This window comes from Amphibalanus amphitrite, unplaced genomic scaffold, assembly GCF_019059575.1.
Source record: "Amphibalanus amphitrite isolate SeventyFive unplaced genomic scaffold, NRLGWU_Aamphi_draft 000086F_arrow, whole genome shotgun sequence".
NCBI lineage: Eukaryota > Metazoa > Arthropoda > Thecostraca > Balanomorpha > Balanidae > Amphibalanus > Amphibalanus amphitrite.
In genome coordinates, this window is record NW_024881582.1 from 808,836 (window position 1) to 820,924 (window position 12,089).

The 12,089-nt window shown below is 46.8% G+C and overlaps 1 protein-coding gene across 2 annotated transcripts in view; it reads right to left on the reverse strand.

Annotated features, from left to right (window-relative positions):
- Positions 1–1,967: 1,967 nt before the first annotated feature.
- Positions 1,968–12,089, reverse strand: part of LOC122379880 — a 41,697-nt gene continuing 31,575 nt past the window's right edge. The window contains exons 3-4 of one of the 2 annotated variants that reach the window (XR_006256243.1): positions 3,110–6,288; positions 1,968–2,723 (exon numbers count right to left, since the gene is read on the reverse strand). Coding sequence is in view for 1 of the 2 variants with exons in the window: in XM_043362456.1 (XP_043218391.1) it covers positions 4,579–6,288 (1,710 nt within the window). In the remaining variant the exon portion in view is untranslated. Of the gene's footprint in view, positions 6,289–12,089 lie in introns of both variants that reach the window. The other variant, XM_043362456.1, reaches the window with a different exon arrangement.

Below are 12,089 nucleotides of genomic sequence, written 5' to 3' on the forward strand. Positions count from 1 at the left end.
CAAATGAATAGAGACTAGAGTTATTTCACTCACTTTTATTAGACATCGTACAGGTGGGGGCGGCCAATTTACACCACCGGCCAAATTACCCCACTCTCCCCTAATCGAAAGGAACGTCGTAGAACGTACTGGAGAAAATGTACCCAAGGCCGTATATAGGCATGTACCTACTGATTATGTGTAAGGAATGCAGAACCGGTCATCGACAATGTATATGGCCTTGTCATCCATTAAGTGTGAGAAACAGTCTGTGTTTCTATGGCCTTGCTACTGCCTGCATGTGCGAGGACGTATGTGTATGTGATAAGGGTGCCCAAATTGTTGGAAAAAGGAAAAAACAAAAGCCTAAGAAAAAAAGAGAAGGAAAAAGAGAAAAAAATGGACAAAAGAAAATAAAAAAATATAAAAGGAAAAAAATGGTGAAATGAAAAGAAAAGAATAAAGAAAAAGAAAAGAAAAGAGGAAAAAAGAGAAAAAAAGGAATCCGCACCGTTTTATTTCGTGTTGCTGTTTATTCGTTGACTGTATGTTTCATTGTATTTCTACGGCGTTCCTGTTGTTCCTGTATCCTACCACTGCCACACCTTTCCTTCATCCTACCTCGCTTAGTCTGGCTTAGTCTCCATATCCTGCTAACGAAAGTGACGCACCAAAGATGAAGAACCGGATGAACGACATACCTCTTGGACCTACCTTCCTCATCCTTGGAGGGCAATCAACGGACGCCTGAGCCCGACGAGGCTGTGCGCCCTAATCCAAGACCAAGACCAAGACCTAGAGAAGAACTTATCAGTATCGTTAAAAATATGAAGAATGTAGGATCTGGTTTCGATGGCATAAATGCTAAAATATTAAAATTAACATACTCAGCAATACTAGATAATCTTGTTCACTTCTATAACTTATGTCTCAGTACAGGTACATTTCCAACATTGCTAAAGATTGCAGTAATTAATCCAATATATAAATCAGGAAATAGGACACAGATGAATAACTACCGCCCCATTAGTATTCTTCCCTACATGTCTAAAATACTTGAAAAAATAATTTATACAAGGGTCGTAACACATCTAGAAAACAACAATATTCTTAGTCAAAATCAGTTTGGCTGCAGAACGGGACACTCAACTTACATGCCCATTCTTCTATTACAAAATATGGTGCTTGAGGGCTTTGAACAGAACTTGATTTCCTGTGGTGTGTTTATTGATTTAAAAAAGGTTTTTAATACAGTAGATCATGCAATTTTATGCAAAAAAATTAAAGCATATGGCATCACTGACAAACTCTTCTCAATTATTAGCTCTTTCCTATCAAATAGATATCAAAGTGTCAAATTCAACAATGTCATGTCTGGCTTGCAAAGAATAACAGTGGGTGTGCCCCAAGGCTCTATCTTCGGCCCACTCCTTTTCATTCTTTTTATAAATGATTTCCCTAACATTTCTACCAAATTCAAACCTTTACTGTATGCAGACGAGCTCCGGCGAAAAGTTTCGAAAATAACCCATTTTTCCAGCAGCGGATCGAAGATGTGCTGTATGTACTGTGTATGCTTGCATGCATGTTTTCGCCAGGGATGTGTGTGTGTAGGTGGGTGTGTGTGTGTGTGGATGTGGGGGGGGGGGTGTCCGTCCGTCCGTCCGTCCGTCCGTCTGTAGCTGGTGCGGGACCGGTTGTTCGCCGGCGGCGGCTGCCACCGCGGACCTATTTCGGCTGGGGCTTTCACTATTGCAGGCGACGAGGTCACATGCGACGCCTTGAGAGTCCGAGAGGTGAAACCTGGCGCCGCGCCGGTGTGACGGCGTGCTCGGCCGAGCGCGACTGCCGTGCCTGGGTCGGCGGCACGGCGCAGCAGCTCCAGGCTGACGGCAACGAGAGCCGCACGGAGCTGCACAGAACAGTGCAGTGGCAGACTGGGCCGGCTCCCACCAGGACACTCTTCAGGCCAACGGAAAGAGCTGCCGTCATTTTGGGTGATTTGTATTGGGGCTGACATAATCGCATCACATTCACTGGTCGAGTTCCGTCGCAATAGCTGCAGGCTGTCATCAGCACTGGCCAACAGCATTATACGGAGCCCGTGGTCAACAGCTGTCCAGGGGCCGTATTCACGTCGATCATTTTCGTAAGAATTTTCTTACGTTTGACCTATTTCTTAAGTAAATTTTCTTATTCACGTGAACTCCGTCGATAAAAACTTATGAAGTGTCGTCTACTTACGAAAGAAAATCGACTTACAAAGTCGACGTGAATATGGCCCCATATCCGCTGTCGTGCTGCTGATCACAGGGCTATAGGCTTAACTTTGCTGAAGTCATAATGATAAACTTAACGACACTCATTTGGACATAACGTGGACATTTGGCATTTTACTGTGGCGGCAAAAACAAGTATGCATTGTTCTATCTAGCCTTAATCCATGATCCGAGTTTACCCGCACCCTGCTAGGGGGAGGGTTGAACACCTTATGCGGTTTTTCGCGATATCTAAATAATGGCGACGCGGGGCGCCACCGTTTTCGGTTCATCTTTTCAAACATCTTTTCTGCATATTGTGTTAACATTTCAGACCAAGGTCACTCAAGGTTAGGTCACCAGGTCACGTCAGGTAACCTCACTTCATAAAAAGTTTCAATGCCTGCCATAGCTATACCGAGTGACCGATCACTTTGAAACTTTCAGCGGTTCATGAGAGCAACAGTATGTGCATACAGCCCTCAGCACACTGCGTGGTAGGCATTTTTTTTCGACAGACCGAGAATAACTCGAATACTATGCCATCGGTCAATCGGAAACCGTAACAGCAAGACGCATGATACTCCACCCCTTAGATTGGGCTTATTATGGTATACATTCTCAATCCAGTTTGGCAACAACACACAACAGTTTATATTTACCCCCAAAACAAACTTTTGTATTTTGTTGCCACACTTGGCGTATACTTTGTTCAGTGATCGACCCAATCGAAGGAGTGGAGCATGGCGCATATAAGTGCAATGAGCTCCGACCATTTGATAACATAGCCTTCGAGTTATTATCGGTTTTGTCGAAAAAAAAAGAATACCTACCACACAGTGTGCTGAGGGCTGTACAAAATTTTGTCTCGGAATTCTGATATTGGTGACCAAAGGCCAGGTCAATTTTGCGACCTCCCCATTACCTATAAGTCAATGGGAGAAAATTGACATGCCACGGGCCATGATCACATCAACGCTAAAATATATTTTGGCATTGATTTGATAATGGCCCGTGGCCGAAAAGTCATCTAAAACAAAAAAATACATGAATGAAAAGCATAATTTTGTACGGAGGTCATTCAAAAACGACTAAACGATTTAAATGCCTTACATTCAGCAAGCACTAGACTAAACGAATTAAGAATTGACAGGCGACTCTTTTGGACGGACGTCATTCTTACACTTTCAGAAATCGAGTTTCAAGTAAGTATGGCACACTGTAAGTACAGGATGAAATGGCACTCGTGACCCCTCGTTATGTTTCTGAGGTCATCTTGCGTCACGAAAAGTAGGTATCTCAAACAGTTTTTCGCTAGTAAATTTTGATATGGGCACGCTACAGCGATGAACACGCCTTAGATGTGATTGGCTTGACGGTACGGATCGACTGATATGGAACATGAGTCATGACCTTCTTCCTTCAGGTCATGACCTTGACCGGAGGTCAAATTTTTAAATTGACCTTTCAAGGTCAAGGTGACGAAAGGAACACGATGCTGCTAAAAGTAAGCTTGTGCAGGGTTTGAGTCAAAAGTTGTTGCAGAAAATATGTTTACGCAATCTGTTTCCGCGATTCCCCAGGCTATATACCTGAGGGAATTGATCAGAAATATGGTGGTCAAAAGAGCTATCGGATGCGTTTTCTGCGGTGCTGCAGCTCTATCCGTTCCTCAGTTTTGTGCCGGATTGGCGAAAATTATCGGTTTGGCCTAGGAAGTGGCGAAATATTACCTTTGGGTGACCTCTGGTGACCTGACCTTTGACCTAAGAATTGACAAAATTATTTCTTCATTTTTTACGCCTTTCCGAACGCCGCCTACGGCATGTCGCTACGTGTCCCAGGAGCCGAGTTAGAAAGGGGTGTTCACCCCCCCCCCTCCCCCAGCGGGGCGTGGAAATCCAGTACCCCCAGAGGGATGCGAGTTAATGACGCCCTGGTCTGAGTTTCCTACATTTTGTTCTACGCTTTTCCGGGCTCGTCACGAGGCATCCAGGGACCGTTCATAGAAGGTACGACCCCCAACGAGAAATAGGTGACTGCTCCTGGCACGCTGCCGGATGCACTATGCGGCTGGCTAATAAATAACTGCATAGGGCGTGCAATAAATAAAAGAAAAACAACTGGCAACACGGTCAGTGGTGCGTCGCATAATCGACGTTGCACAAATTCACAACAATCGGCCGACGCGGCAGTGCCCTCATTAAAGCGACTGGTCTCTCTCGGGCCCGGACAGTCAAGCGTAATAAGGTTGGTCCCGGCCCCGACCGAGAAAGACGCCGAGTAATCCCCGTGATTTGGGAGCGCATCCGCCCCTGCAGCGCCCCGGTTAGCCTCCCACTCAGTTTGGACACTTGACGAATTCGGGGTTATCGACGCCCGAGGCGAACAACGACGCCTTGCCGCTGAAGGCGCGCAACCGAGAAAATAGGAAGACTGAGACGATGATGGCGATCACGAGTACCAGCAGAAGCATGATCAGACCGGCCACGAAGCCGGGTACCGACATGCAGATGTTGTTCCTCTTGTGCACGGCGTCCGGCGACTCTAACACCACCAGCGAGTCCTGGTTGGAAGAGCTCAGGCTAAATGCCACGTCGCCAGGCGCCACCACCTGAATGGTACGCTCTGTCTCCACGTCCGTCATCTCCTGGGTGTCGCGCCGTCGCCGCCGCAACGCGCCGTCCGCCGCCGCCTCGGCTGCCAGCTCATCCAGCTGCTTGTCGTCGAGCGCGCGTGGCTGACCGGAGATGGCGTACTTGGCGCTGTCGTCGTCAGAGGCCACGCCCTGCCGGTTCACGAACGGGTAGGGCGATGGTGGCCTCGGCAGCGTCACTGAGCCCGGTTTCAGGCCGATGTTGACAGGCTGCGGGATCGGCCGATCGGCGTGCTGTTGCCGCTGCTGCTGCGCGCGCCGCCGCCCACCGTTCGCAGGCGGCGGGCCCTGTCGGTTTAAGGCGGCGTCGATGCGGTTCTCGCTGTCGTTGGCCTGCTCGCCGTCGACTATGACCGGCTGCTGCTCGCTGCCGGCGCCCTGATATTCGCCGGCCGGAATGCGCGGGCTGGTGTCGTAGTCCCGCTGGCCGCCGCACGCCGCCTCCGGACACTGGTAGCGGCACACCTGGATGACGCACTGGAAGTGGACGTTCATCGAGTCGGGGAACTTGAACGCCTGGAAGTAGGCGTATGATACCACAGATGCCGACGAGCCAAAGTTCTTGATCTTCTGGAACTTGGACATGACCTTGGGTCGGGTGACGCAGCCATTGCCGTCCACCAGCTGGAGCGGTGCACGGCGACCGTCGTGGGCGACGCAGTTGCGGACGAGCATGTCGAACTTGTTTTCGTCGTCCTTGATTGCCAGCACCATGGTCATGGTCTGTCCGATCTTGACGATGCCGGACACCTCAGAGGCCCACGGGCCCTTACCGACCTGGATCTGCATCCAGCACTGCAGGTTGTCCCCGAGGAAGTTAGCCGTCACCGCGTTCAGCATGTCCACCTGGAACGGCTTGAACGTTACTTTCTTCTCGTAATAGTCGTACCAGGTGCAGCGCAGCTTGCGCGCCTGGTCCCAGACCTCCTGCACCAGCGAGTCGTACTGGATGATGATGGTGTTCTCTACGAAGCTGCCAGCAGGGTTGGGCTGGCCGTAGCTGCCGCTCTCCGAGGCGGCCATGCCACACGAGTTCAGGTAGATCTCGAACTGGGCGTTGAGCGCACCCGAGCCGGGCTGCATGTGCACGCAGTTGCCGTCCGAGTAGTGGCCCTTGCTAAAGATCATGCCGTAGAACGGACGGTCAAAGTCGACGTTGACACGCATGCTCGCCTTTTCACACTGGACCTCGATGTTTTTAATTTTCGGCATGTCGGGTGCGGGTAGCAGCCACGGGTCGGCGTCGCCGGTGGCCGGACCGCTGTAGCCCTGCTGTGGCGGCGGCGGCGGTCCATAGTTGGGGCCGAGCTGGCGGCCGCCGTCCAGCAGCGGGCCGCCTCCACCCCTGTGCTCCGCCGGCAGGTGCGCAGAGCTGAACTCGTCACACCACACCAACTGCAACACACAGAACGAGCCGGCTGTCAGCTGCCGTCACACAGGAGGGGAGCGCGGACAAGACAGATACAGCAGACGACGGGCCGAGAGGGCGGACAGATACAGCAGACGACGGGCCGAGAGGGTGGACAGATACAGCAGACGACGGGCCGAGAGGGTGGACAGATATAGCAGACGACGGGCCGAGAGGGCGGACAGATACAGCAGACGACGGGCCGAGAGGGCGGACAGATACAGCAGACGACGGGCCGAGAGGGCGGACAGATACAGCAGACGACGGGCCGAGAGGGCGGACAGATACAGCAGACGACGGGCCGAGAGGGCGGGTCCTTGCGACGTCAAGGAAGGCTTTGGAGCACAAATTAAAACTAGAAGCTGAATCAATATGTATGGAAAATCCATCCTCAAAAGTCTAAATTCATGGTAGTTAGCTCGAATGATATCCACCCGTTCTGTCTTCATCATATCATCATTGAGCATACCGATGAATACATTTATCTCGGTACGCCTGTTATGAACGCCTCTCTTCAGAAACAAGTTAAAGCGCATATCGATTTCAAACGGAGCCATCTGATAAAGTTCAGTTCTTTCCTTAACCCTAGAACGCCTAGGGGGGGGGGTTGTATCAACCCCCCCCCCCCCCTGAGGTTTTTTCGAAGTGCACGCTAAACGGCTTATCGTAGCGGGCTGAAATTTTCAATACCCTCTGGGGCAACCTTTGCGCATCTTTTGCCGAAAAAAAAATTGATCGGGTCATGTCAGGTCACGGAGTTATGACGTCATAAGAGGTACAGCCTCCGGCCGACAGTTACCAAACGTGTGCGCCGAATCCCTAGGTTTTCTGCCGGTGATACCCACATTGTTTGATGGATCATGATGAAACTTCCCATGCATGTTGGGGCAAGCATTGGCTATCGTGTGGTGCAAGAAAATTGACCGGGTCAGGTCAGGTCACGGAGCTATGACGTCACAAGAGGAACAGCGTCCGGTACTATTTTTGAAAAGCACCCGAACCACTATTTTGCTAATTCTTGTCACCTCAATGGGAATATGCAGCAATATTAGCTTCTATAGGGAGCAAATGGACCTCCCAAATCCAAAAATACAATCAGATTTCAAAAATTTAAATTTTGATTTTTCGAATTTCTGCCGCCGACTGTGACCTTGCCGACTTCTGGCGCTCCCAACGCGCCATTTTTAGAGCTAGGGAAACGAAATACATACCAAACGATAGAGAATTGATCAAGGAACACGATAGTGAAGGTTTCAAGTCGATATCTCCCACCGTTTTGCCGCAATCGCCGCGGAAAGTTGAAAAAGTTTGATTTTTTCGGAAAATTTGACCTTTGACCGGTCATAAGTAGGTCAAATGTTGACCTAGGACCAAAAAATATACCACCAATCGCGAGATCTCGTTGAGAGCAATCCGTTGGTTTTTTCCGCTAAGCTCTACGACCTTCCGTTTCGAAACGCCAGGGGGGGGGTCGTAACAACCCCCCCCCCCCCTGGTCGTTCGTGTTATGAGAAATGGCCTGGTCGTGCGAGGGTTAAGAAAAACGCAGAGACTCCCTTTTCGGTTAAAGAGCTAGTTTTCTAAAGTGCCCTCAGCAGTTCAGTGTTTTACGGCTGCGAAAGCTGGCTGTGCAACGACATAAAATCAGTTATTTCACCGATATTGTCAGCGCTAAAGCAGTTATTGTCGGTTCGCAACCAGACATGTATGGACTTAGTTCTGGCGGAACTAGAATATCCAGACACTACCGCCATTGTCAAGGAATTCCAAAGGAAATTCATCCATAAGTTGACCTCCCGTGAAAACTTTAATACCACCTCAGCGTTCTTTGCACTAAATTTAGCGAGACAAGCAGGCGCAGGGGCTGGGAAGTATATTGATGCTGTAATGCAATATGAATCTGGGTCTTCTCGAGCCGCCAGTCTGGCGAGTACTCAGACCAGGATTTGTGAATCGGCATCTTCGAGAAGAGCCACATACTGTCAGCTTAATCCCCACCTCAAGAGACACCCAATGTATGATAAAAATGTTCCCGAGTATGTGCGTACCGTATTTACTCGAATTCGCTTAGGCTCCCATAGGCTTAAAATTGAAACGGGAAGGTGGGCACGCTTGCCCGCAGATGAGAGGCTTTGTATGTGTGGCGCGATTCAGACAGAGTGGCATGTGTTGTTGTTTAGTCCAGAAACAGAGCCTTTTTGGGACAGTTTCCCCAACCTGAATTTTAGGGATTTAGAAGCGCTAATGGAGGGAAACGTTTTAGATTTAGCAAGGTTTTGTCACATGGTTTTAAATCGGTTCGAGTGTTTTGATCGATGACGTTTTGTTTAATGTGTTATGTTCTAAGCAACCTTTTAGTACATATAGAAGTATATGACATGTGTTTTGGTGGACACGCCTGTCATCTGAGTTTTATCCATATTCATTGTATGTATAATGTTTTTATCAAGTGTCAATAAACTAACCAACTAACTAACTTTAGTACAATATTGATTTCAAGCTTAATAATCACTGTCGTCCTCTGGCTCATAAACAAAAGTGAAAAGTAATTATACTCTGTTCCGTTTCAAGCTCGCAGCCGAAGTGCTCTGCTGAAAGCAATGCGTGATTTCTGTATATACAGCTCTTACATTTTAAGACGCAAATTCTTGAGCGGAGGAGCGATCTGTCGAAGAAACTCAGACTGCAAGCTTGATATGGAACAGACTATAGTAAAAGAGTCAGATTTCGGGGCTCAGTAACGCTTTAAAAGGAGTCATGGGACCTCCATGTGGAAGATATCTTTTTAATTTTATTTTGATCGTCGAAATACGGTAGACACCGTTGCAGTTCTGGCTATATATCTTGGTAGCTAGACCAATGATCGGCACGGGACCAGCATCCACGTATCGATAATTGAACGAGCTATCAAATAACATCGATTTATGCCGCGAAGGCACCGGCGAATGTTTGAGGAATCACGCGATTTGGAGATAATTGGCGCAACTACATATTGTTTTCGATGGAAGGGGGTCAGAGAGTTTTAAAGCGGGCCCCCACGTCACACCAATTAAAAAAATATTTCAATATTCCGTTCGCTTCTTGTCAGTAAGCAAAGGAGCACTGCAAGCATGTTAGCTTTGACTTTTGACCTTTTGAATTGGCCCGAACTCAATTTTTTAGGTTGAGATTTATTTTGTTGAGACTTTCGTTTAGTCATTAACTTTTTCAGTACATGATTCATTTACGGAGAACGGCAGATGAAAGGAAAACGCCTCCCCATGGTTTTTTGGATTGTATTTTCCTTAGCTCGGCTTGCCTAGTCCGTACAAAAACTGTACGACGTACGTGGCTTAAAAATATGCACATATAATGCTTAATAGGTCCGTTTCATGTATTTTCGTTGTAGTTAAACATCTGCATGGGTGTATCAAAGTTTACAAACACGCAGCCTCGCATACACTTACGTAAGTATCTACAACACATGTTCGAGAAAAGCAATATTCCACAAGCCACCGGATGGTTCAATGAACTCGTACGGGCGCTCCCTGCCGCGACTTAAGTTGCTACTTGCTCGTCGGTCTTCTCCCTTCACACTAGAGATGTCAATTGGATACCGACTTTTTGGTATACCAATACCAAACCGATACCAACTTGGTATTTGGTATTTCAATCCTAATATGTTTGGTATTTTGTTGGTATCATGAACCCCCACTAATGCATAAGAGGCTAAGAAATTGGTAAAAAGTTCGTATTTCCCTCATGTTCCCAAGTTGGTTTGGTTTCGGTATTTCTCTACGGGTTTGGTTGGTATTTGGTTTGGTATCGGTATTCCGATTTTCCGTAACTGACCATCACTACTTCACACTGCGCACAGTTGGTTATTTGAACAGATAGCTTCGATAGCTGACAAAATACCAATCGTTGTCGATGGCTGCCTAAGTGCCTATCAGGTGTCTTAGAAGGTAACGGCAGCCGAGTGGATAGCACCGCTGTAAAGAAGGTATAAGTACATAACTCCGCCGGCTAACCGGCACAGCCATAGGAGACCCAGAAGTTATTTTATATGTTTGTTAGGGGATATGCTTCCCAATAACGTGCTTCATCTTTGCTTCTCCGAAAATTTATCGGATTTTGATGTGTTATAGTTATGCCTATTCGCGCAGTTTAAATCAAACTTCTTCTTGTAAGGGTTGTTGGGCTTCCTTTCAATGCGAGAAAAAATGCATAATTTCGTACATTTGGGGCACTATGGGAGCTCAAAATGTGCCTCTTGAGCTGCAAGCTGGCACGGCTGTGAGCGATTTTGCTTTTGGTTGCATCTCCGTGTACTGCACCCACAAAATATTCAGCATCGTATGAATTAGTACTCACAAGACCAATTTGCTCTTTCTCAGCTCAGGTTCAGGTCCAAGCTAGTAGGTTGATGTTGGACTTGCATTTATTCTATGCTGACATCGGAAATGGTTCGGTTACTGGGTCTCCCTTTATTCTAATCAGTTGATGTCCTCTTGTCCGTGTGTCTTGTTCTTTTTCAATTAAATTGTCTCTCCTCAAATGAAAATCTTCACCTTCCCAGTGACTATTTTGAGTGTCTCGAGCAAAGCTCCACTTCACATTTGCTTACCAGAAATGATATTGACCCTTGGCTTGACCTCATTCCGTTTGCCAGGATGGAGACCCAACTTTTCCAGCGATTTAGCATAAGGTTTTAGCGAAAGTAAATGTTTTTAACGAGAAAAATTAAGTGTGTTATCTGTTAATAAAAGGCTCACGTGGAAAACTCAGGATATGCATCAATATGTATATCAAATGAAATTAAAGCCAAAAAGAAAACTCACAAGCTGTTTTACTTTGGTTTTACTGCACGGTAGAGCAAAGTGAAAATTGACAGCACGAAAGCAACATTCATTCGAAATTTCTTCTATGGCACCTACTTTTATGAAACACAGCCTATGATTTTTTTACTTGTCACCAGCAAAACTGCGCATTATAGTTCTTTAGTTTTTTTTCAAAAGGACGCTGGCTCCAAGTTCATTATCGAAGCCTCACGTGAGTTTTAGCAGCTTCAGCGTCTGGCCAAGAATTTCTGACCGAAAAAAATATTCGATTTCAAATTTTGCACGGTAAATAGTAAATACCCGGTAATTCTGTCTTGGAAAATTAAAATTCAATGATGACGTCACTAGCGGCAGCAGGCACCCAATGTCCGTACTCCGTATGATGGGACAAAGTGTCGACGAATTTGGGGAAACTTTGTTTTTCACTGTTGCCGAGGTTATAATCGAGTAAGCGGTTCCGTCCATGGTATTTATACGTTAAATTGTAATACCTACAAGTTTGACAGCATGACGTCACCACTGCTCTAATATCTAGTCCCAAAACGCATGTATGGAAATTATCGGGAAGAAATCACATGTTAAAATTAGTCGACGTTCGATTTTCTCAGGTTCAGTTTTTGCCCGTTTTGCTCGCTAAAACATGTGCTTCTTCTAAAAACATACTTGGAGCCAGAGTCCTTTTGAAAAAAACGAACTGTAGTAACCTAGTAAACTTGCAGCTCTAGGTAAAAGTCATTTTTGCTTTATGAAACATAATTTTACTGGTCAACAGTAAAAACGTGCTTTTTATCGGCCCCCGGTCAACAGACATGGTAGCCCAAATCAAGTCGGATATGAAAATTATTCTAAATCCATAGACTTTAATGCTAAATTGACTGTATTTGAGAGGGTTTTATGAAGATACATGACCAGATACAGAAAAAAGCGAGATGCTTTCTTGTAAATTAAATCATCTACTATCTGCGACT